Source organism: Lithobates pipiens, unplaced genomic scaffold (assembly GCF_037356315.1).
Source record: "Lithobates pipiens isolate NorthernLeopardFrog02 unplaced genomic scaffold, aLitPip1_a1.2 Scaffold_13, whole genome shotgun sequence".
NCBI classification, from domain to species: domain Eukaryota; kingdom Metazoa; phylum Chordata; class Amphibia; order Anura; family Ranidae; genus Lithobates; species Lithobates pipiens.
This window is the reverse complement of record NW_027507718.1, coordinates 252204054-252231269: the sequence shown is the minus strand read 5'-3', so window position 1 is coordinate 252231269 and position 27216 is coordinate 252204054. Positions and strand designations below refer to the sequence as shown.

General features: G+C 42.6%; 1 protein-coding gene across 2 annotated transcripts in view; it reads left to right on the top strand.

Moving 5' to 3' along the window:
• The window catches only part of MTHFD2L (methylenetetrahydrofolate dehydrogenase (NADP+ dependent) 2 like), a 161493-nt gene extending 134731 nt beyond the window's left edge, over positions 1 to 26762 (top strand). For both annotated transcript variants that reach the window (XM_077476541.1, XM_077476540.1), the window contains 2 exons: positions 14512 to 14637; positions 26626 to 26762. In XM_077476541.1, coding sequence (XP_077332667.1) covers positions 14512 to 14637; positions 26626 to 26738 — 239 coding nt within the window. In that variant the 3' untranslated portion in view covers positions 26739 to 26762. The remainder of the gene's footprint in view (positions 1 to 14511; positions 14638 to 26625) is intronic.
• Positions 26763 to 27216: the final 454 nt, after the last annotated feature.

The following is a 27216-nucleotide window of genomic DNA, read 5'->3' as shown; positions in this document are numbered from 1 at the left end:
TCTTACATCCTCGTTCCTAAGCACGTATCTGGCTCCTAGCACTGACTCTAGCTTCAGCATGACTCACTTCACTTCCTGCTTTCACAGTGGTGACTGATGGCAGTGGAACCAGAGGATTCTGCTGCTGTCAGTCAAACTCCTGTGTGGGAGCAGGGGAGTGGCTTACCAGTGCTGTGTGTGTCTATGGATACACACAGCCTGGTCCTGAAATGTGCATGCACAGGTGCCAGTTTAGCAGCTGGCTTGATGGGGAGGGAAAATCTGACAGTGTCAGCGGGGGACTGTCAGGAGAGGAGGTAAGGTAACTTTCTGTGAAATATTGTTGCAAAGATAAGTATGACCTCTTTGTTATTTATTTATTTATTGCCAAACAACTTGAGACCTTATTATCACATTAAAAGGAGTACTAAATGCTGTTTCTCAATATTAGAGCAAAGCAAAAAGGAAGAAATTAATCCTGGGATATGCTCTAGAGGAGGGAAGGGAACTTTAAATTTGACTTAGCAAATCCATATCACCACTATTCTAAAGTGTAACAGAAACTTGTTGCTTGGGCATGATAAATTCTTTGATAATATGTGACTGACAAATGTTTGGGAAGCACTGTATTAGAATTATCTTTGCAGATATTCCTGTTCATTATTCTTGTTCATTATGTGGCATTTCCTATAGATTAATTTACAGTAAAAAAGGCTTTGGTGCACAGAGTTCTTTAAATGTGAAAGACATTCCCAGGATCTGCCCATGCCATAAATCAGTTAATCTTGATATGTGGGTTTTTAATTACGGTAACCCACTTTGATTTTGTCTATTCACCCATTTGTGCCAATTATAATGAGAGGACTTTTCCTTGCCAGTCTAATTACTTAATGTTTCTAACTGGAAATCCAAATTGTTCTTTATCATTGTGTAACTTATGGAACTAGTAATTACTCTAAAAAAAAACCTTGCAACTGCCATTCAATATTATTCATCAATCTACATTGTAGGTATGGACAGTTAACATACACCAAATGTATCCTTCCAGCAAACTACAACATATTAACACTGTTAAAAGAAACGCGTAGCATTTTCTTTGTTTTAAAAATCTTGTTATTAGGTTTCATTTATTTATTTATTTTAATATATAAAGCCACTTTTGCTCTGTACACATGAAGGATCTGCAGGATTTAACCACTTTAGCTCCCGAAGGTTTACCCCCCTTCATGACCAGGCCATCTTTTGTGTTATACGACACTGCGTTACTATAACTGACTATTGGTTATGCAACACTGTACCCAAATACAATTTATATGCTTTTCCCTCCCCCCCCACAAATAGAGCTTTTTTTTGGTGGTATTTTATCACCTCTGCTGTTTTGTTTTTTTATGCTATAAGTAAAAAAAGACTGACAATTTTGAAAAAAAACCCACAATATTTTTTACTTTTTGCTATAAAACATATCCAATAAAAAAAAATGTCTTCATCAATTTAGGCCAATATGTACTCTGCTTCATATTTTTGGTAAAAAAATCTCAATTAGCGTATATTGATTGGTTTATGCACAAGTTATAGCATCTACAAATTATGGGATAGATTTATGGATTTTTTTTTTTTACTTGTAATGGTGGCATTCAGCGACTTATAGTGGGACTGCAAAATTGCGGAGGACAAATCGGATAATAAGTGACACTTTTGGCACTTTTTGGGGACCAGTGACAGTAATACAGTGATCAGTGCTAAAAATATGCACTGTCACTGTACTAATGACACTGGCAGGGAAAGGGTTACCATCAGGGGCGATCAAAGGGTTAAATGTGTTCCTAGGGAGATGCTTGTACTGTGGGAAGGCAGGGATCCGTGCTCCTACAGAAACACAGGATCACTACCTTCCCTACTGATAGAATGGCGATCTGCCTTGTTTATCACCATTCTGCTTCTATCAGGAATGATTGTCAGGACCCACTGATTGACTCCCACTGTGTCCAATCACAGCAGGAGCTGGTCACCAGTGGCGTGCCCCAGACCTGGAAGTGCAAAATCATGTGTCTGTACATGATTTTGCACAGGAGAGCCACCTTGCCACTGTATATGTACTGTATTTGGTTGGCAAACAGTTGAACCTTAGATAACTGCCGAGATCAATTTAGCTTTCTGAGACCCTCAGAACTAATTTTTTAATGTCTATGGGTCTGACAAGGGATTTATAAAGAGCACCAAATTATTTAAAATCAATTATTCCACTGTAAGGAAAATAATCTACAAGTGATGTTGATTTTAAATAACTGTCAATTTGTACAGGGCTAGCTGGCCCACCAATTGGAACCCAAGGGCTCTTTGATGCATACAAAAGTCTAATAGAATCCCAAAATTCCACTACTGGATGTTAGACCCCTTTCACACCAGGGCGTTTTGCAGACGCTATAGCGTTAGAAATAGCGCCTGCAAAATGCCCTAAAGAAGCTGCACCATTGTGTGTAGTGTGAAAGCCCCGCTAGCGGCCGAAATGCGCCGCAAATCCGGCGGTAAAACGCCGCTAAAAATAGCAAGGTGCGGTGTGGTGTGAAAGGGGTCTTAAAGCGGAAGTAAACCCATCGATCTAACAGTTTGAAAAAACAGTTACATTCCCAGCATGCCGGAAATGCTAACTGTCAGATTGGTTGTACTCTCAACCTAACTTTTATACTATCCAATGGCTGTAGCCATAGCCCTTGTTTGACTTCCATTTAAATTTTGTAGGTGGATTTTGAAACAGGCAGTTACCCTACATTCACACCTATGTGTTTTTATTGCATTTTCCATTTTGCATAAATGCACTACAGTCCATTTAACATGGGTTCCTATGGTACACATTCACATCTATATGTTTTCCAGACAGTACATTTTTGGAAAGGGTCAGGGATTTTTTTTTTCCTGTAGCAGATTGGGTCCTGCGTGTAATAGACTTCAAGTTGCGTTTTTCAATGCGTTTTTTACCCCTTTAAAAATACTGTAGCTGGTTGCTAAGGAGCGGGCTGGGAAGCCAGCTGCCACGTCCTTAACGATCGATGAGTCATCAGCTGCCACCTGAATGTAAAAAAAGAATTGTCCGCTAAATAATTTGTGAAAAAAACAGTTTGACCCCTCCCACGGCCCTTGGGGTCTGGTATAGATTTGGAGGTGAACCTCATGGCAATTTTTTTTTAAATGGCGTGGAGCCCCCCAAAATCCATACCAGACCCTTATCTGAGCATGCAACCCAGCAGGTCGGCAGGCCGGTAATGGAAGGGTAAAACGAGTGCCCCCTCTCCTGAACCATACCAGGCCACATGCCCTCAACATGGGGGGGTACCCAGAGTACCTTATACCCATGTTGATGGGGACAAGGGCCTCTTCCCCACAACCCTGGTTTAACAAGGGGGCCCCCAGATGAATGAATATGGGGTACACATTAAATCACACTTGTTTAATAATAATAAGTAAAAAGAACAAACGTAGTCATAACATAGCCAAAGTACAGTAACCGGAATGGATAGTCAGCCAAATCAGAAGTCAGAGATCAATATAGTGGAATAGCAAACAGAATCTGGAGCCAGAAGGGATGTGAGCAAAGCCAGTCTATAAACAGCTTCTTGTGATGTGACAAAGTTGAAGGCAGAGCTCCTCTGGACTGGATGGCTTAAGTAGGCAGGACTGATGTGCAGGATCATCAACAGCTGAGTAACTGTGGAGAGAGATGTGAGCTGACAATTAGCCGACAGCTGAGCGGCCAGTTCAGAGAAGGAAGGGCTGAGCCCAGCCCTGGCAGTACCCCCTCCTCAACTACCCCTCCCCCTCAGAGGAGGGGTTGTTTAAGACCACCAGGCTTGAGGCAAAAACATTTATGGAAATCGGGGAGGAGGACAGGGGCATGTTCGTCTGAGGATGAGACCCAAGAGCGTTCCTCCGGACCGTAGCCTTTCCAATGCACTAGGTACTGTATGTATCCCATGGAACCTATGGGAGTCAACAATGGACTGTACTTCATGCTTCTCATGGTTCTCAACCTGTACAGGGTGAGGACAGGGCACCGAGGTGGTAAAGCGGTTGCAGACCAAAGGTTTTAATAAGAAGACATGAAATACATTCGAAATACGCATATTAGAAGGAAGGTCTATTGCGTAAGCCACTGGGTTAATCCTGCAAAGAATCTGGAAAGGCCCAATAAACCAAGGTATGAATTTCAGTGAGGGAGCACGAAGTCAGAGGTTGTTAGATGACAACTAAGAAATAAAGGGGGTTGGTGTCCAGTGAGTCTAAAAATTAGGGTTTTCCTGCATCCCTATTAAATGGACAATAAAGTTTAAATGTGTTCCTCTTAAGTGGGACTTTTAGTGGGAAAAAGACTACTTGGGGTTGAGTGCGTATTGGATTTTATTTAATTTGAAGTGATCATATGAAAAGAAAAAAGAAATATAATATATTTTCCATAGGGAATACAAGTACAGACAATTAATACATAGGATGCAGTGTACATAAGCTCAAAAGCAATACAGTATGAGGCAATCACAATCATAAGAACCATAACACATGTGAACTACATGTATGGGGAAAAAACCCAACGTGTTTCGAGTAAGACACTCTTCTTCAGGGTCCACAGATTGGAAATAGCAAGGTATACATATATCATAAAGTATTGCCAGGAGGCATGCATTTTCTGCTTTCTCATGCTTTTACTGGCAAAGCAGTTTATCCATTTCATTTGCGGGCCTCAGGGGAACTACTACTGGGTCGGGGTTATATCAGTGTATGTCACTTCAGGACACTGAGACCAACTTTTCAAAGCTTTCCCTGCCGTGTCTTGCTGTGTGGTTATTTTTGGCGCTCCCTGTTTGAGGGGGTGCTGTTGTGCTCCTCTGTGTTCCCCCCTGGGGACGCTTTTGGTTTTGGACGCAGAGAGAGAGAGAGAGAGGGGAGCTTTTTTCACCTCTCTCCCCCTTCCCCCCCTGCTTTCTTTCCCCCCCACCCTGACCTGCTACAGCAGTCCCTGGGATAAACAAAACCCGGATGTCCCGGATTGTTTCTTTCCTTCATTGTTTTTAAGGCAACAACTAATACCCCGCCATGTGACATTTCTTAAATAGCTATGGTGCGTGGCCACCCGGCGACGTCACCTGGTGGCTCATCATGCACCAGTCCATGATGTCCCAGGGGGGCATGTTGCTTGGTGTGGTTCAGGAGGGGAGGCACTCGCTCTTCCCCTCCCTTTCCTGACCTTAAAATAATGTTGGCATGGAGTTCCCCTTCAAATCCATACCATACCAGACCCACTCTGTGAAGAAATAACATCCAAGTCTGGTTAAGTGTCAGATATTCCACTTATTGTGATCTGCTGCAAGTGAGAACAATTGGCTATCCACCAAATAATCTTCCATGTGCACAAGAGGCTCTTACCAGGTAAAAATGACCATCAAACTATAAATGGTCAATAGCACATAAATGGATAATGATCTTGGTCACTGCTACACCAGTTGACCATCATTTTGGAAAATACTGAAATATTCCCTTGCAAAAGATCACTTAGAAGGAAAAAGGGACTCTCATGGTGTAGTAACATTATATCATCCACATTTATTTAAACAATAGAATGCTCACTCAAATGTATCATAAGGCAAACACAGCTATATCACATTGGATGTACCTGATAGGCAAAGACTCTCCTTCTATCAAAAGCATGCATGATGATATCACGTCCGTTAACTGTTTCCAGTGCGTTTCACCATCTTAGACGTCATCAGGGGGAGTTTGCCTTTGGTATACATCCATCTACAGTATACAAGGGACTATCCTTTTTTTGTTTTTGCTGTATATGGACACCTTATTGTGTGCTCTTTATTCAGATATAATTTGTGTCTGAAGATTGATGTTCATAGAATTATGACATATGTACGTTATTTTCTTTAGTGCTGCACATTTTGAGTTATAACTGATTTGGATTCGGTATCATAGATCTTTGTGCTGGCAGCTTACTATTTTTTTTATCTAAATAAAAGGTTTTTTCTTTTCTTTTATTACGTTATAGCTGTGCATGACTTAATTATCCATGGGTCAGCATTTCAGTCAGGAAGTAGATGCTGACCCCTGGATAATGTCTGCACAAAGATGGCGCTGTTCCTCTGGGCAGAAGAAACAATTGTCAGGACACTACTGTGATCTCTTTGAGAGTAAATACATACCTGTAATGTTACACATTATTAGAATGCCTATACTCAATATTAAAAAAATATATCTACTGCTAGATTCACTTTAATAGAGGGTATTTTAGTCTGTTTTGATCCCCTCAATATAATCTGGTTAAAAAACAATATTCCGTCTAAAATAATAATTTACCACTATGCCACATTTTACTGTATATTTTCTAAAAAGAACATGTAAATATTTATTTGAAATCTTACATAAATGTGTCTGCATGTACAGTTTATTGTATGGTAGTCTATTTGTATACAAAGCTTCAAAAAGTGCTACACTCCCAGCTTTCTACACTATACACACCCTAAATAATTGCAAAGAAAGGCAACTTGATGAATCAACTCCCACACTGCAGGGATGTTTGCTATGGGAAAAAAAAAAACTGTAATCATAAATCATACCAGTCACTCACCTGAGCAGCTGGACCATGCTTGGTGAAAAAAGCAACCCTGGTATATAAAACATCATCCTAAATTTTTTTGTTATGCTAAACTTTACCAGTCCAGTGGAGCAATTTCATATATAAATTAAAATCATATTTTTTTCCAAATCGCATTTTGTTATGTATGTTTAAATACTGCAGTTAAAGCAGAAAAATGTATTACCTGTCAGTACTAGTGCTTTCACACATTTATGTAATATGCTTGCTGTTTCTTTCCCCACTGGATCATCTGAGAATCTTGTTTCTCTTGTATCTGAGAATCCAGGGTGCATTTTCTTCCATCCTTGTGACATCCGTGTTGTAAGACTGGTGGCCACTATGCTGTGTATTCCTATGACCACCGGTCTTATCTCTGCCCTGCTGTAGTTCTTTACAGCGATAGGTGACATAATTGTGTTTTGACTTGCTGTAGAACTTGGGAGTCTGAGACTCCCGGTTTGAACCATCCACTTTGTTTATCAGGCTAGTGCCAGCCTATGCAGGCATGCCTGAAATACAGTCCTCAGCACCAACTTCCACCCCCCCCCCCCCGCTTCCCTCCTCTCCTCTTCACATGCTGCCTTTCACTTGCTGCATTTTTCACTTTACAGCGATAGGTGAAATAATTGCGTTGCAACTTGTGTAATGGGAGAACTTGGACGTCTGAGACTCCCGGCCTGAACCGTCCACTGTGTGTAGTAGGGTAGTGCCTGCGGACATTCCCGAAATACAGTCCTCAGCACCAACTACCAATTCCCCCCATGCTGCCTCTCAATTGCTGCCTTTTTTATTTGCATCATGGGAAATGTCGTTTTCTTTCCCCGCATGGATGTGACCACAACAAGAAAAAGTCCTTAGGAAAAGGAACACAGTTTTCCAAAGGAATTTCATGACATCACCGGAGCAGAAAATCTGGAATTACAGGAAAAGTAAAGCCTTGTGATTTAAACTGTGTCAACAGTTTAAAATAGCTTTGGGAGAGGGATCTGAAATTGTAAAGGGCCCTAGATCCTGGAGTTCAGCTATGACTTATTTATTTGGGCAAATCTAGATATATAAAAAAAAAAATTATTGTAGCTGTGTATTCCCTTAGAAATATTAAAATATATTTTTACATACAACTACCATAAGTACCTGAATATGTCTTGATATTAGCATCTTTTATCCTTTGCAAAGAATTGATTTTAAGAAAAGGAGGCAGAACTAGGAGTCAATCAGATGTTAACAGGAGACACATTGACAAGAGCAAAATAAACAAGCACTTCCTGTCTACATGCATAATTTCAGCCTATAGCAGGGTATACACACAGTTTTTTTTGTGTTCCAGTGGTGGAACCAAAAATAAATCATATATGCAATGTGGAGGCAAGGATCCCCCCCTCTGCGCTATTGCATTCTGATGGTGGGGATTCCACCCCCTGTCAAAATACACTGAACAGCTCTACAGCCATTGACTGCAAGCATTGATTGAATGCTGTTTTTTCAGCAGGACTGTTCGACAGAAGACAGTTGCTAGACTGGCTTCTGTTGAATGGACAGTGGCACACACATACTGAAATTCAGCTGGTTCCCGTTGAACCGACTCAATTTCAGTACATGTATACTCAGCTTATAACTGTGTAGTACCCTGCTAGTTAGGTTGCTATAGTTGAAGCAAATTTAGTGTTCATTTGCATTTGGCTGTTCTAGGTTCTGCTGGTGCAGGTTCAACAACTTCCCCTTGCATTCCAGTACATTCTGCAAATAAGGTGAGTAGGAGAGGCAGACTCTGTGCAGAATATTCATACAGCCTCAGCCAATCTCTAATCGAGGGGGTGGCCAGCAGGGGGCAAAGGTGTGCATTAATAGTGTGAGGCAGGGAACAGCAGGGTCTTATTCCTATGCAAAAAGACCCAGCTGAGGCCCTCTGGGCTGCTAGGTGTAGGTTAGAATAAATCCATCTCGGTCCCAGCTCCAGCTAAAGCTCAGGGACCCATGAGGGATTTTAATGATTGGCTTTATACTTTAAAGTGCACCTGTGCCTTGGCTTTGGACATTAAACTATTTATTCATTCTTAACGAGCAATAGAGTTTTGAAACAAGCTCTCAAGCGTCTCTTTAGTTACTTGTCAAATATTTCATTTCAAAAATCCTTAAAGATCACAAAAGATTCTGAAGTCGAGTTTCAGACTATTTCTAATGCCACGTACACATGATCAGACTATCCGGCGGACAAACCGCCGTAACGTCCGCCGGACTGTCCGAACGAGTGGACCTGCCCACGCACGTGACTTTTCCGGCGGACTAGGTCCGGCAGACTTAGACCGCCGGATTATCCGGCGTACTTCTGAAATGAACGGACTTGCCCACACACACGGAGGAAAGTCCGTTCATTTTGAGTGCGGATCCAGGTAGCCGGGACTAGCGAAGGAAGCGTCGCTGGCCCCGTCACCCGGTATGGAGTTAAAGGGGAAGCCCTATGCCAAAAAAATGGCGTAGGGGTCCCCTCCAGATCCATATCAGAACCTTATTCGAGCACGCAACCCGGCCGGTCAGGAATGTCCCCGCCCATTATGATGTCACAGTCCCAGCATCCTCTGGGAGTGTGACATCATAATGGGCGGGGACATCATCCGGCGATGTCCCTATATAAGTCGCAGCATGCCACGTGCCTGTCATTGTGGCCAGAGACAGCGACAAGGCAACAGCTCAAGAAGAGAAGAACAGAAGAAGAGAAGAAGGGAAGGCAGTGGCGGCTCTTGTAAAAGAGCTAGAAGAAGGCGCAGAGGCCCGGCAAGAAGAACCAAAGAGGAGGACAAGACCCCCGAAGAGGGGGACAAGACCCCCGAAGTTGGAAGAAGAGGGTGGCGACGAAGAAGAAAGCCGGGCTCCTCCGCTAGTAAAAGAACTAGCAAAAGAGAAGAAGATAGCGGAAGAGTCCGGCGAGAAGACGGAAGAAGACCCCCGGAGCTGTGCAATAAACTATTTTAACCCTTGTGTGTTGTGTTTTTTTTTTTTTTTTCACAGGTGAATGGGTAGGTGTACATTGTACCCCATACTCATTCACATAGGGTGGGGGGCCGGGATCCCAGGGCCCCTTATTAAAGGGGGCTCACGGATTCCGATAAGCCCCCCGCCCGCAGACCCCGACAACCAACGGCCAGGGTTGTCGGGAAGAGGCCCTTGTCCTCATCAACATGGGGACAAGGTGCTTTGGGGTGGGGGGGCCGCGCGGCCCCCCTTCCCCAAAGCACACCCCCATGTTGATGGCACGCGGCCTGGTACGGCTCGTAGGGGGGCGCTCGCTCGTCCCCACCCCCTTTCCTGACTGGTCGGGTCTGATATGGACCTAGGGGGGACCCCCACGCTGTTTTTTCAGCGTAGGACTTCCCCTTTAACTCCATACCAGGTGACGGGGCCAGCGACGCTGCCTTACCTGGTTCCGGCTACCTGGAGCCGCGCTCAAAATGAACGGACTTTTCTCTGTGCGGGAAAAGTCAGTTCATTTCAAAAGTACAGCGGACTAGCACACACACGGCCGTATTGTCTGCGAGTCCGGCGGACATATTTTGGTGCAAAACTACTTTCTTAGTCCGTCGGAATTTTGGGTAAAAAAAGTCCGCCGGAGCCCACACACGGGGGGATTGTCTGGTGGACTTGAGTCTGCCGGACTTTTCCACCGGATTCTTTGATCGTGTGTACACAGCATAACAGCTCAGAAACATCCTGTGTATGTTTATATTAGAGGGCTGGTATGCTGCCAAGATTTGCTCTCATACTAAAAAGCTGAAATTTCATTCCCTCTACTGTGAATTTTTTTAATGAATTTCTCCACAAAGCCATCAGCCACAAAGATGAACAAAGGCTTTTTTTAAAGTAGAAATTCACTCTCTCAATCAACATTGACTAGTCTTAATCCTTCTGCTGATAGCATTAGTAAATAGACAGGAACGTATATGATATTTACTTGATATTTGAAACTTTACATTTCAGTTACTTCCTAGTTTCCTGCCTATGCAAATGATGTCATCAATCCCAGGGGTTTTCTGGAGGGGAGTAGGGCTTTTCACAGCTAAGCCACCCTCCTGCTTGTGTGCAGATGGATTCAAGGAAGTTAATTCTACATGAATCATCTGCCCTTAACCAAGATGGCCCCAACCATAAATGCTAGGGGGGGGTTCAAAGTGATTTCTCAGCAAAAATAAATTATGGAAACATGGATGGATGGGGGGGGGGGGGGGGGGGTTGATATGTGTCAAGAACAATTTAAAGAGGAAGTATTTTGTTTTTTTCTTACCTTCAAAGTAAAAGCAAAATGTGTTAGTACTAGCACATTATGTGTCACTTACCTGCAAACAAAGCCCTTGTCGTCCCTGCTGGAGGTCGCATCCATCTTCGCCCGTCTTTCTTCTGGGTTCATGGGCTCCAGCTCTGTGACTGGCTGGACCAGCGTGATGTCACTCCTGCGAATGCACGCAGGAGACCTGCCGGTCATGCCACAGGGCTCTGAAGAAACTACACCAGCAGGCATTTCTTCAGAGCGCATGCACAGTATACAGTAAATATTTACAGTACTTATAGGCGAGCCTTATTATAAGCTTAACTATAGGTACAAACATTAGAGGGAGGTTTAGTTCCTCTTTAAAGTGATTCTAAAGGTATTAATACAAAAAAACAAATCCAAAAAAAAAAACATGTTATACTTACCTACTCTGGGCAATGGTTTTGCACAGAGCAGTCCCCATCCTCTTCTTTTTGGGTCCTCGTTCTACAGTCCTGGCTCCTCTCCCCTGCTGAATGCCCCTAATAGCAAGCCTCTTGCTATGGGGGCACTCAAAGAAGCTTGCTCTCCAGCCACGCTCCTGCGAATGAGCATTGTCCATTCACACAAAGAGTGTGGCTTTGCCCTGCCCCTGCTCTCTCCTCATTGGCTCCCTCTGCTGTGTGAGCCAATAAGAGAGAGACCTTAGATAGAAGCTGCTCTCATTCACATCGCTGGATCCAGATGGGGCTCAGTTAAGTATAAGAGGGGGCTGGGGGAGCTGCATCCAGAAGGTTTTTAATCTAGAATGCATTAAGTTAAAAGAAATTCTGCCTTTAGAACCACTTTAATTTAACAGAATCGTTGTATGAGAATAATGTTTTTTGCCAGTACAATATTAGCAAAGTTCACCATAAAACAAAGGAAACTTCAGCCAATGTGGAAAAAAAAAAATCTAATGTCATACATTATTATTTATACAATTATTTACATGTGAAATTATATTTATGTAAATAACTTATTCTTGCTAACATAGACATTAATGCATTTATTAGATGTATGGTTATGGACTTGATCATTTTTAAAAACACATATTGGTTTTTGGTCTTTAAAAGTTAGACCAGTTTTCAACTAATTTGTATATGTTGTATTTTCATTTAGAAATCTAGCATCATTTTTTACTTTTGTTATACTTCCTTTCTCTCAACTGTTTAGAGTTCTGAAGTTGTAAATCTTTCAACATACTTTTGTGCTATATAATTCTTGAGACCAAATCCATACTTATTTGCACTCAGGCCAGTGTTACAAAGTTTTTTGTTTTGTACTGCACTAGAACGCTGAATAGTCTATTCCAGAGGTACCTGACCTTTTTATGTTATGGTCTCAAGACCATACTCTAGACAGGGTGGGAGTGGATTGTATTTAACTTTGTGAAAAACTCAGACATACACTTTAACACAGTCATGTATCATGTGTACAATAATGTGTGAAGGGTAATGTGTGAAGGGTAAATCCTTCCATTAGATTTATATAACAGTAAAACAGAACCTCATCCTTAAAGAGGAAGTAAACCCTGATGAGTTTACTTCCTCTTTCATTCCCTGCAAAGGCAAAGCATAATGGACTACTATGCATTGCATAGTAGTCCATTGTGTGTCCCTTACCTGACACAGGAGCCAGCGATGTCACCACTGTCCCCTGTAGTCCGGCGCATCCATCTTCTCGGTGGGTCTTGCTGCTCCGAAGCCGTGATGATGTCACTCCCGCGCATGCGCACGGGAGCTGCCACATGCGGCATATTCACCGTTGACGGTGCCTGCGTGCCGCTGTCTACGGCGCATGCGCCATAGACAGCAGTTCCTATCTTTCGGCAAATATCTCCTAAACTGTGTAGGTTTAGGTGATATTTCTTGGGCCTACAGGTAAGCCTTAAAGGGGTTGTAAAGGTAAATGTTTTTTCACCTTAATGCATTCTATGCATTAAGGTGAAAAAACATCTGACAGTGCCTGCGCCCCTAGCCCCCCCGTTTTACTTACCTCACCCCTCGAAAGTCCCCCAACGTCCTTTCCACCGTTCAGCCTGGCCACTGATTGGCTGGAGTGGATGGATGGAAAGCAGCGCAGCCATTGGCTCGCGTTGCTGTCAATCACATCCACTGATGCGGAGCGCCGGGGGTCGGGGCCGTGTGATACAGTGAGCAGCTATAGCCGTCGGCTGTATCACGGGAGTGCGCCTGCAGATGCTTCTCACCATGTGAGGGAGCTCGCATGAACGTGAGAAGCACCTGCGGGAGGAAGCCGAGACAGCCGCCGAGGGACCCCAGAAGACCAGGTTCGGAGCCACTCTGTGCAAAACGAGCTGCACAGTGGAGGTAAGTATAACATGTTTGTTATTTAAAAAAAAAATAAAAAATTCACTTTACAATCCCTTTAATCTAGGCTTACCTGTAGGTCAAAGTGTGTTGTAAGGGTTTACAACCACTTTAAGGTTGCTCCCCCATACAAAAATATACTTCTCTATTGAGCTCTTGTGATGTACCTGGTGATAGAGTCTGAAGTGCAGAGGTAGGATTCTCATACAACTCTGGCTCAGGAGCCCTGATAAGGTAACAAGGAATGCCAGAAAACAGATTGGCACGAGTGCCTGTAAAGTCTTCTGGTGCTGATGTGCATTAGGGTATACAGAGTTGACTGGCTGGATACACATTGGCAGAAGGACCAGAGCTGCAGGCAGACAAAGGTCAACTGATGCAGGTGCTGGTACGAGAACCAAGGTATGGTCAGACAGTCCAGGTCAGCAATATTTGGTCAAATCAAGGTACAGACAGCAGGCAGCAGAGTGGTCAGCAATCAGGCCAGGGTCGGTAACAGGAAGGCAGATCATACAAGGGAGTATGCAGAAGAATATTGCAGAGGCAAGCCAGGGGTCGGTAGAGGTGGCGTTCAGGCTGAGTCAAGTACAGATGAGGTCGGCAACAGGATCAACAGAGGATCAACACAGAAACAGATGCTCAGGAGTGTAATAGACCAAATGGCACTGACACAGAGGACTAGTACAGTTTAAATAGTGTTCTAACACTTCTGTGAGGTGCGGAAGCCCTTGCCATACCGTTGCATTATAGGATAGCTGGGTGCTAAAAATTCTGTTAGAATGCACCCTGTAATGGGCTGGAGACCATTCCAGTGGGATTGAATAAGAGGATACTTACTGGGCTGAGGTTGACATTTGTAGAATTGAATGACCTGCATTTCTAAAGCCCTTTGTAATAATACAATAGCTAAACATACATGCATTATCATGTTAGTGCCTCATTTTTAGTGATCAAAATTTACGAATGCACCAAAAAACCTGTTAGAGTTTAAGTGATAAAGTCTTTAGTTAGTAGATTGCTTTTATTCCACAGTCCATTCAAACTGTTGTTCTCATTGAAGTACAGGGTATAAAAATGATATTCACAGCCTTGCAGCATCTCCCTTCTCACTTAAAATTAAAAAAAAAACAACCATGAAAGAAAAAAGGAAGCAAAAAGGAAATTTCTCTTTTTACCTAATTGTCTAGTCAAACCTTCAATAAATCACATCAGAGGCTTGCATATGCTGGGTTTATTACTTATTACTATTACTTGGCTTATTACTAATAATGTGACTGTGTTTGTCGTTGTAGGTATTCCAAAGTTGATCACGGCAGACATGATCAAAGAAGGGGCTGCTATAATTGATGTTGGCATTAATCATATAGAAGATCCAGCTACAGGAAAAACAATAATAGTTGGAGATGTGGATTTGGAAGGTAATTAGTACAGAATATACAGAATAGATACTATGTAGCATTTATTTAGCATTGGCACATGATACTTAAAATAAATAAAAACAACACCCCACGCTACCCATAAAATACGAATACCAATAGTGAAAATGTGTAATGAAAAAATCATATATTATTTGCCACTAGCATACTGTCATGTGTGTTCCCACATTAACTGAAATATACAGTGGGTAAAATACAGTGCCTTGCAAAAGTATTCACCCCCTTGGCATTTTTCATGTTTTGTTGCCTCACAACCTGGAATTAACATGGATTGTTTGAGGATTTGCATCATTTCATTTACAGAACATGACCACAACGTTGAAGATGTTTTTTGTGTGTGAATCAAATAACAAATAGGACAAAATAACAAAAAAAGTAAATGTGCATAACTATTCACCCCCCTAAAGTCAATACTTTGTAGAGCCATCTTTTGCGGCTATCACAGCTCCAAGTAGCTTTGGATAGGTCTCTATGAGCTTGCCACATTTTACCACTGGGATTTTTGCCCATTCCTCCTTGCAAAACTGTTCCAGCTCCTTCAAGTTAGATGGTTTGCACTTGTGAACAGCTATATTTAAGTCTGACCACAGATTTTCTATTGGATTGAGGTCTGGGCTTTGACTAGGCCATTCCAACACATTTACATGTTTCCCCTTAAACCACTCAAATGTTGCTTTAACAGTGTGTTTGGGGTCATTGTCCTACTGGAAGGTGAACCTCCATCCTAGCCTCAAATCACACACAGAATGGTATAGGTTTTGCTTAAGAATATCCCTGTATTTAGCACCATCCATCTTTCCCTCAACTCTGACCAGTTTCTCAGCCCTGACTGCTGAAAAACGTCCCCACAGCATGATGCTGCCACCTCCACCATGTTTCACTGTGGGGATGGTGTTCTTTGGGTGATGTTATGTGTTAGGTTTGCGCCAGACATAGCATTTTCTTTGATGGGCAAAAAGTTAAATTTTAGTCTCATCAGACCAGAGCACCTTCCTCCATTAACCACTTGGGATCCGCGCTATTGCCGAATGACGGCATTAGCGCGGACCTAGATTGCCGGGACTACGTCTATTGACGTCGTCCCGGTTACGAGCGGCCTGCGCGCCCCCTGAGGGGCGCGCGCAGCGCGCTCTGTGATCGGCGAGTCCGTGAGACTCGCCTGATCACCGATCCGTGTAAGGGGTCGATCCCGACCCCTTATCACGTGATCAGCTGTCAGCCAATGACAGCTGATCATGTGATAAAACGGAGCCGGTAATCGGCTAGTATTCCTCCTCGCGCTGACAGCGCGAGGAGAAAAAAAAAAAGCCGATCGCCGGCGGCCGTGTTCGGGACATCAGTCCCGATCACGGCCAACAATTCAAGCGGACACCTGCCCCCTGCCAGTGCCCACCTGCCACCCGCAGTGCCATCCTGAAATAAAGTAAGTGCCCCCCTGTCAGTGCCACCCAGCAGTGCCCATAGTGCCCACAGTGCCACCCAGCAGTGCCCACAGTGCCACCCAGCAGTGCCCACAGTGCCACCCACAGTGCCACCCACAGTGCCACCCAAAATCTGCCTCAAAGGTGCTGCACCCCAGTGCCGCCCATCAGTGCCCAGCAGTGCCGCCCATCAGTGCCCAGCAGTGCCGCCCATCAGTGCCCAGCAGTGCCACCTATCAGAGCCACCTATCAGTGCCACCTATCAGTGCCCATCAGTCCCATCTATCTGTGGTACCTATCAGTGCCCATCCGTGCCACCCATCCGTGCCACTTATCCGTGCCACCCATCCGTGCCATCTTATCTGTGCCCATCTTTGCCCATCAGTGCCGCCTTATCTGTGCCCATCGGTGCCGCCTTATCTGTGCCTATTAGTGCCGCCTTAACTATGCCTATCAGTGCCCACCAGTGCAGCCTATCAGTGCCCACCAATGCAGCCCATCAGTGCCCACCAATGCAGCCCATCAGTGCCCACCAATGCAGCCTATCAGTGCCGCCTAATCAGCGCACTTCAATGAAGGAGAAAAATGACCCGTTTGCAAAATTTTATAACAAACTATTAAAACATGATTTTTTTTTTTGCATCTTTTTTTGTTTGTTTAGCAAAAAATAAAACTCCGAGCTGTAACTAAATACCACCAAAAGAAAGCTCTATTTGTGGGAAAAAAATGATAAAAATTTCATTTGGGTACAGTGTTGTATGACCGCGTAATTGTCACTCAAAGTGCATCAGCGCTGAAAGCTGAAAATTGGTCTGGGACTGAGGGGGGTTTAAGTGCCCAGTAAGCAAGTGGTTAATTATGGGAGTCTCCCACCTGCCTTTTTCGCAAACTCCAAACGTGCCATTTTGTTTTTTGCTGAAAGTAACGTCTTTCTTCTGGCCACTCTGCCATAAAGCCCAACTCTATGGAGAGTACAGCTTATTGTCATCCTATGCACAGATACTCCAGTCTCTGCTGTGGAACTCTGTAGCTCCTCCAGAGTTACCTTAGATCTCTATGCTGCCTCTCTGATTAATGCCCTCCTTGCCTGGTCCGTGAGTTTTGGTGTGCGACTGTCTCTTGGCAGGAAGCTGTTGTGCCATGTTCTTTCCATTTGGTTATGATAGATTTGATGGTGCTCCTAGAGATCATCAAAGATTTGGATTTTTTTTTTAAAACTTAACCCTGACTTGTACTTCTCAACAACATTGTCTGTTACTTGTTTGGAGAGTTCCTTGGTCTTCATGGCAGTGTTTGATTAGTGATGCTTCTTGCTTAGGTGTTACAGCCTCTGGGGCCTTTCAAAAAGGTGTGTATATGTAATGACAGATCATGTGACACTTAGATTGCACACGGACATCAGGCGGACATCATTTCACTGATTATGTGACTTCTGAAGGTAATTGGTTGCACCAGAGCTTTTTATGGGCTTCATAACAAAGGGGGTGAATATATACACACATGCAAATTATCAGTTTTTATTTCTGAAAAAAAGTTTTATGTATATATTTTTAACCAAAATAGATGCAACGCTAATGCAAGATTATATAACAAATGACAAAGTGAAAAAACATATAGTGAACAAAAACGAGAAAAGATTTTTTGCAAGTGAAAAATGAAAACTAAGTGTGGGTCCCATTAGTATTTCAGTACTTATGTGATTAAAAAAACTAAAAATTGTGACCATGATATCCTGTGAAGAAATAATTTGTAACAAATGGGAAAGTGAGAACTAAGACAAAGTCCCATTAATATTTTAGTCCATAAACTGGTAAAGAAAAAAACTCCAATCCGTGTAGAAAGATGAAAATTGCAGGGAAGGTATAATGTGCAATTCCACAACAAGGTGAATCAAAAGATTGCCTGCTTACCAGATGGCGATGACTGCTAAACAGCAGTCCCTCCCAGCATAGGGAAATTGGTCTCCCCAAGACCTATGCAATCTCTGGAGCAGCCGCTTAATCTCTAGTGATACTCGGGAACAGAAAAGAAAACCTTCCGTGTTACAGTACGTTTCATAAAAGTGAATTTAATAAAGAGAATCACACCTACAGAGTAGAAATCAATCCACAGCAATACTTTAAATACGCTGTCCACCCTACGTGTTTCGTTACGCTAGCACTTCATCTGGGGATTGGCCAGGTGACTGTGTCATCACATCTATCCATTATATACTCCATCAGTGCCATCTTGACTACTGGCTAATGGAACATTACAGTGGAATACATTGGGATAGAAGGCAGCTCAGCCATTTAAACTACTGGCTGCCAGAAAAGGCAAAAAAAAAAATGAAGGAAGTGAGAAGGGGATCGCCATCTAGTGGCGGAAAATGCTAATGCTGTAATGGCCAATAAAACATAATTGACAATGAAAATCATCCCACTGTTATACACAAGAAACAAAAATATTAAAAAATATCTAAAAAAAACCTATGCAATCTCTAAAACAGCCGCCTAATCTCTAGTGATAATCGGGAAGAGAAAAATAAAACCTTCCATGTTGCAGTACAGTACAAGCTCACTTTTTTTTTTTTAAATATACTTTTTTGAATTAAAAAATAAGACAACAATAAAGTTAGCCCAATTTGTTTATATATTGTGAAAGATAATGTTACACCAAGTGAATTGATACCCAACATTCAAAATTGCGCCCACTCGTGGAATGGCGACAAACTTTTACCCTTAAAAATCTCCATAAGCTATATTTAAAAAACTCTACAGGTTGCATGTTTTGCGTTACAAAGGAGCTCTAGGGCTAGAATTATTGCTCTCGCTCTACCAATCGCCGCAATACCTCGCATGTGTGGTTTGAATACTGTTTTCATATGCGGGCGCTACTCACGTATGCGCTTGCTTCTGCACGTGAGCTCGGTGAGACGGGGCGAATTTAAAAAATGTTTTTTTTCCTTATTTATTTTACCTTTCATTGTTTATTTTTACACTGTTTTAAAGAAAAAAAAATTGTGTAACTTTTTTTTTTTTTCCAAAACCTAGCTATTTCCAACATTTGTAACATTGTTTCCAACATTTGTAACATTTAGATTAAAAACAGAGGTTTTTGTTTGCATTCATTTGTGAATATGCTGTCTTTGAAGCCACACTGCAATGCCAAGACCAGGGCCGTTTGAAGGAATTTGGGGGCCCCAAGCAAAATGGACATGGAGGCCCCCCCCCTGCACACACGCACGCAAAGCCTACAGGAATCACAGCATAGCGATACAGTTTAAGTTCACCAACACTTTATATAAATAAAAAAGGTTTACAGTGCAAATACTGCTGTTGCATATAATGTGCATAAAATGTGAACATTTGCTAGTGTAGAGTCTTTTCTCTGCTTTGTAAATATTTGCAAAAAGCTTTAATAAATATTACCTGATTCAAAAAAGAAGCAATAAGATGGAAATGGGATGGTAAAGAAAGAAAATAGAAAGAAAGCTATGGTAATTGTTTTTATTATGGTCAGCAAGCTACCATATTTTTATTACTAAATGGGCCCCTTACTACTCCCCCCCGTGTTCTTTTTAACCCCCCTCCCTACCGCGTACCGTGCGGCAGGAGATTCAGTTTTCTGTTCCTGGACGACCGAACTGAAAGGAAGTGAGCACTAAGTGTGTGCACTTCCTGTCAGTCCGGCCGGGAACAGGAAACTGAATCTCCTGTACCGCGCAGACTGTAGGAGGAAGGAAGAGGAGCTTGGCCACGCTACAGGCTGCAGCTTATAGGAAGCGACGGCCGGCGGCATGGCTGGGGCCCCAGGCCAGATCGGGGCCCCAGAAATTGCTTGTTCTGCCTGTCCTGGTCAAGACACCTTGGCAAACTGTGATCCCTAATGCCATACTATCTGAGCTCCCACCCAGGGACATACTGTATACTGTATATTATAATGGATACATGGAGAACAGATGTTCCTTAGAGGTAGCTCCTTCCTTATTAGAGAGAACCCGTGCTGACAGAAACATGAAATCTGCCATCGCTGACCCCTTTATGAACAACCTAGAACCAGGTCGTTTTTGGTTGCAATTCTTTGTAAATCTTCAACCCTGAAAAAAACATGCAGACAGCAAAGTTATGAGTTAAGTTATAAACCTTGATCTGTGTGGGATACGATGAGCCAGCACTGCAAAGTTCAGAAGTTTAATTAAAAGCGGTGCTGTTGTTGATTTTGCATGCTTGGAAGTAAACTACTGTACCTTTTTCCGACCTTTGGATTGCTGGCTCATTTTATCCTGTTTGCCCACAGTTTACCCCTCTGCCATGCACCTGGTTATTTCTATATATAAGAGGCTTGAGTGCAGAATGGATCCTCATTCTTCCAGGTCAGTGACACATAAAGTAATACAGCAACTGGATCAGTATAACAGCCAGGAAACTGACTGTTTTAGAAGAGTTCAGAAATGGCAGCTTTTGTATTGCTATAGTTTTCTATAATACATTTTAGGCAAACCGGTTATTCCACATAGATAAAACATTTACTTTATTTATAACCAAGGTAATTCAAATTGCAGTTGCAATTACAAACTTGAAATATATATTGATTGGTTCAATTCAATAAAGAAAAGGGAAGGGGTATAGTATTTGATACTCCTGTAAATTCCTTGATAGCTTAGCAGCTAATAAATTGCACATTTTTTCCTTGTAGCTAATGAAACTTGTTCATGTTCAGCAAGAGGAAACAGCAAATTTGTGAAACATTATGGTTTATTTACTAAGGGCAAATCCCCTCTGCACTCCAAGTGCACTGAAAGTTCAGTGCTGTAGATCTGAGGGGAAGATCTTAAATGAATGGAAGCTCTGCTGATTTTATCATTCAATCGTGTGCCAGCTAAAATGCTGTTTTTTTATTTTCCTTGCATGTCCCCCTCAGGTCTACAGTGACTGTACATCCAAGCGCACTCACAGTCCATGGCCAAGTGCACTTGCAGTGCACTTATAGTGCAAAGCAGATTTGCCGTTAGTAAATAACCCCAATGTGTTTAGAAACACGTCTCTGTTCTTTGTAATGTATTGAAACATTTGGGTAGAAAAATGAAAAAAAAAAAAAAATTTCAAAGATATATTAGAAGTAATTAGACTGAGATTAGCATCAAAAGGGGTTCATTAACTAAATTTTTTTGTCTGTACACTTTACTAAAAGCAAATAAACTGTGCACTTTGCAAGTGCAGTTGCATTTTATTTTCCGCAGAGCTTAAAGCGGACCTTCAGTCATTTTTTCAATTTTCCATCTATTAAATCCTCTACCCTTGCTGTTTTAACTTTGGATAGTAAAACATTTTTTTTTTCTGCCAGTAAATACCTTATACAGCTCACTTCCTGTTTTCTTGTCTGGTAAAAAGCCTAGGCTTATGACATCATGCACAGCTCTCTCTCTCTCAATCTCGTGAGAGTTTGCCAGGAAGGGAGGGGGGGATGAATCATAAGAGGGCCAAAGAGAGCTGCATGGTTGCAGAGCTGGAGGTGTGCCTCTATGTGTCTGTGTAAATCCAGGAAGTGAACAGGCAGCAGCTTCAACTGCCCACAGTTAAAATGGCTGCAGCCAGACTTAGTGGAGGGAGATTTCTGCAGCATATTTGGCAAGTATAGAATCACAGTATATATAAAATAATATGCAAAGTGGTTGGTCATAATGGCAAAGATGTTTTTTATTAAAAATGATGTGCGCAGACTGCAGTTCCTCTTTAAAAAGTAGGTGTGAACCCTCACATATACCCAGTGAATAGGGATGAGCTTCGAGTTCGAGTCGAACTCATGTTCGACTCGAACATTGCCTGTTCGCCTGTTCAGCGAACAGTGAACAATTTGGGCTGTTCGCAGCAAATTCGAAAAGCCGGAACACCCTATACAAGTCTATGGGAGAAATCTAAAGTGCTAATTTTAAAGGGTAATATGCAAGTTACTATCCTAAAAAGTATTTGGGGACCCGGGTCCTGCCCCAGGGGACATGGATCAATGCAAAAAAAAGTTTTAAAAACGGCCGTTTTTTCAGGAGCAGGGATTTTAATAATGATTAAAGTGAAACAATAAAAGTGTAATATTCCTTTAAATTTCGTAGCTGGGGGTATCTATAGTATGGACTGCAAGAAAAATGTTGGGACTTTAAATGAGGCCGAAAAGCCTCCATCCCTATTGGCACGGTAAAAAGAAAAGGTTGGGACTTTGACAAAGCATGCGATTTTGGAAGCAAAAAACAGAAGAGCAACAAAAATCAATAGTATAAATTTATTATCTATAGATTAAATGTATAGCATAGGGCACAAAGATACACATTGTATAATCCATGATCCATCATAAATAGTAAATATATTGAAGTATTGCACATCAAAAACATCAATCCCACAGTTCATACATCAAAAGCATTGACCTTGTATATAGGCATATTGCACACAGTAAGAATCAATAGAATTAAGTAAAAACATTCCAGAGTCTAGTAAAACTGCATGGTTAAATGTAATTTGTAGTATTTGAAGCTCTACGCGTTTCGTGGCTACATTGCCACTCATCAGGAGCTGATAATATGATGAATATCTGTGGGACAAGAAATGGTGTGCCGACAGTTAGTCAGGTTTGTATAATAAATGAGAAAAAAATGGAGGGAACAGAAACAATGTATCCAAAACGGGTACCCATACTCACGGGTCATGGAATGGCAAGAGGCGCAGCCACGGACAACGGAGGTAGCCGGGAGTGTCAACCGATACCGTGCCAATTGGGGTATCTATAGTATGCCTGTGAAGGGGCGCATGTTTCCCGTGCTTAGAACTGTCCCTGCACAAAGTGTCATTTGTGCAGGAAAAAAAGTCTTTTAAAATCACTTGCGGCTAAATTGTCAGTTCCCCGTAATACAGAGAACATTCAATGAGTGTTCTCTGTATTAGCCGACAATTCATTCATTCATTGATTAAATTCAATTACCAGGCCCTTCAGGTCTGACATGGATATTAAGGGGAACCCCGTGTCAAATTAAAAAAAAATTGACGTGGGGGTCCCCTAAATATCCATACCAGACCCTTCAGGTCTGATATGGATATTAAGGGGAACCCCGCATCAAATAAAAAAAAATTGACGTGGGAGTCCCCCTAAAAATCCATACCAGACCCTTTATCCGAGCACGCAACCTGGCAGGCCGCAGGAAAAGAGGAGGGGACGAGAGAGCGCCCCCCCTCCCTCCTGAACCGTACCAGGCCACATACCCTCAACATTGGGAGGATGCTTTGGGGGTCTGTGACCCCTCAAAGCACCTTGTCCCCATGTTGATGAGGACAAGGGCCTCATCCTCACAACCCTGGCCAGTGGTTGTGAGGGTCTGCGGGCGGGGGGCTTATCAGAATCTGGAAGCCCCCTTTAACAAGGGGACCCCCAGATCCCGGCCCCCCCTGTTTGAAATGGTAAGGGGGTACAAAAGTACCCCTACCATTTCACAAAGAAAGTGTCAGAGGGGCAGGGTCAGAAGACGGGTGGCCCGCCCTCCTAATATAAGAAACGTCAGCGCTGGGATCTCCGCAGTGTCTCCACAATGGAGACAGAAGAAGGATGTATGGACAGCGCTGGACTGAGAGATCCCCCGTCGCTGGATATGATCATCCATCGCTGGACCCCAGAGATTCATCGCTGGATAGCAAGAGTGGATTAGCACCACTGGAATCTTTTTTTTTATTTTTTTATTTTTAATAAAGGAATTTTTCAAAAGTGTGTTTGTCTTATTTAACCATTTTTACACTTTCTTTGTGAAATGGTAGGGGTACTTTTGTACCCCCTTACCATTTCAAAGAGGGGGGGCAGGATCTGGGGGTCCCCTTGTTAAAGGGGGCTTCCAGATTCTGATAAGCCCCCCGCCCGCAGACCCTCACAACCACCGGCCAGGGTTGTGAGGATGAGGCCCTTGTCCTCATCAACATGGGGACAAGGTGCTTTGAGGGGTCACAGACCCCCAAAGCATCCTCCCAATGTTGAGGGTATGTGGCCTGGTACAGTTCAGGAGGGAGGGGGGGCCGCTCTCTTGTCCCCCCCTCTTTTCCTGCGGCCTGCCAGGTTGCGTGCTCGGATAAAGGGTCTGGTATGAATTTTTAGGGGGACCCCCACGTCAATTTTTTTTTAAATTTGATGCGGGGTTCCCCTTAATATCCATATCAGACCTGAAGGGTCTGGTATGGATATTTAGGGGGACCCCCACGTCAATTTTTTTTAAAATTTGACACGGGGTTCCCCTTAATATCCATGTCAGACCTGAAGGGCCTGGTAATTGAATTTAGGGGAACCCCCACGCTTTTTTTTTTTTTTTTAATCAATGAATGAATGAATTGTTGGCTAATACAGAGAACACTCATTGAGTGTTCTCTGTATTACGGGGAACCGACAATTTAGCCGCAAGTGATTTTAAAAGACTTTTTTTCCTGCACAAATGACACTTTGTGCAGGGACAGTTCTAAGCACGGGAAACATGCGCCCCTTCACAGGCATACTATAGATACCCCCCAGCTACGAAATTTAAAGGAATATTACACTTTTATTGTTTCACTTTAATCATTATTAAAATCACTGCTCCTGAAAAAACTGCAGTTTTTAAAACTTTTTTTGCATTGATCCATATCCCCTGGGGCAGGACCCGGGTCCCCAAACACTTTTTAGGACAGTAATTTGCATATTACCCTTTAAAATGAGCACTTTAGATTGTGAACGTTCGAGTCCCATAGACTTTAATAGGGTTCTAAAGTTAACACGAAGTTTAGGTCTGTTCGCAGGTTTTGGTGCGAACCGAACAGGGGGATGTTCGGCTCATCCCTACCAGTGAAGTGAACAGCCTCAGATAATACATAAAGATGAAACAAATCCTCCTACATTAGTTTTACATGTGTATTTTCTGTCTTCAGCTTTATATACCGTTTAGAAAGTTCAGATCGTGTTAGGAGGGTTTCTTTTCCTGTTCAGCACTGGGAGTGAAGTCTGGGTATACAGCAAAGACAGCTGATTGGAAGAAAGGCACACACCCCCACTCCACATAGGCAGAGACTTTCAGAGCTGACCTGTGATATGGCAAGCTCTTTGCTAATTTATTTATAGCAACCTCCCACAACACAAATTTCAGCTTGCTTTTATCTGCTGTTTCTGAGAACTTGTCAGAAGTTATCATGCTGAAAATAGAAGAACGGAGCAGGAGAAAGCCACGGGCCTTAGTGTTTTGATGACAGATAAGAAAACACTGCAGATATATGTGCCCAGCTCAAATTTCATGAATTGGGTTTACATCCACTTTAACCCCCCTGGCGGTATTCCCGAGTCTGGCTCAGGGTGAAAATTTTGTACCATTAGCGGTAACCCCTAGCCAGACACGGGACCACATCGCTGAATCCAGGGAGAGTTTACTTACCTTGTCCCCTGGATCCAGTGATGCCCCCCCCCGCTGTATGAGCGATCCGTCCTCCGCTTGATCTATCACAGAGTCGAGCTCCGTTCCCTGAGAGCGTTGAGACGCACGGGGATGGAGAATGGCGCCAAATTCAAAAAGTGAAACACACACATTACATACAGTATAATGTAATCTTACAGGTTACATTGCTTTATGTAATTGTTTCACATCTTCTTTGTCCCTAGTGGTCTGCCCAGTGCTCTGCATGCAGTTTTATAATATAAAAACAGTTTTTTATGCCTGGAAACTGGAGATTGTCCATAGCAACCAAAACTGTCCCTTTACATCAAAAATGGTTTTAGACCAGCTAGAAAACAGCGATAATAAATTAGAATCACTCGCAGAATTGAAGGATAGTGATTTGTGGGGAGATCCGTCATCAAATACTGAAAAGTAATGACAGTGACAATTCAATATTTTCAATTTTCAAACTTTATCATACCCGGAATGTCTACTAGGCTCTGGTTTGGACAGATTTAAGTCAGCTATTCCTAAGAATTACAGGCCTACAATATAAAACGCCACATTTCCATGCAAAATAATTGTACCGCTTCCAGCACTTAAAATCTGAAACCGCCAGGGAGGTTAAGGAATGAGGTGAAGCTCTGCTGATTTCCATTTTCAAAATTTTCTGCCACCTGATTGGTTATTCTTTGCAAAGTGAAGCTGCGTGCAACTGCACTGCAAATTGCACAGTCAACCTGCTTTTAGTAAACCAACCCCATTCTGTTATTCCATTGTTCTGCAGACACTGGCTATTTAGTTTACTGATACAATAATTCACTATAATACTTGAAAGTAAACTTACAGTGGCATATGATACATTAGGGTGCTGCTATTCAAATAAATTGATACTCAAGCCAGGCCCCTGACATCGGGGGGCTGCTTCCAATCAGATGCAGCTGGCTGCTGCTCTCAAAATATAATAGTGTGAATGGGGAAATCTATCCCTTCAGCTGGACTAAAAAAAATCTATGCATGCTTACCTAGCTTTAGTATAAAGAAAGATGAAATCAGGTTGCTATGTGTTTCTGTATGTTTGTTTTTCAAAGTATAGTTTGGTGGACCTGTGTAATTTGGTTCAAATACTTGTTTTCTTTTTTTTTTTAGGCGTGAAAGAAAAAGCCGGTGTTATCACCCCTGTTCCAGGCGGTGTTGGGCCAATGACTGTGGCAATGCTACTGAAGAATACATTAATGGCTGCTCAAAAATTAATTTACTAAAACCTTTTCTATGTTTTCATATAATATTGTATTTTATTATATGTTTTAGTACTAAGCATAATCATCGTTTTAAATCTAGCATTCATTGCTTTTATATTTCCGAAAAGTAGGGTTGCATTGATACCAGTAGGGTTTCACCGATAACGGTATCAGTGCCGATGCTAAGAATTTGCATGAATACTCGTATTCGTGCAAAGCTCCGATACCTTTGTGGTACAATTTGAGACCATCTTGCCCGAACTGCATGTGATATCCCCCACCGCTCCTGTATGAACCCATGCTTGTCATGGTGACTTCAGCCTGGTTTCACACAAGAAACCAAATGCGATTTGGACAGGGATCGCACCACATTCCTATTCAAATTGCATGCTATTCTTTGCAGTGCAATTTGCGCCTGTTAATTTTGTATGGATTCAAATCGCACTGCAAAGGTATTGGTACTCAGTATCAGCGAGTACTTGACTGAAGTTATCACATA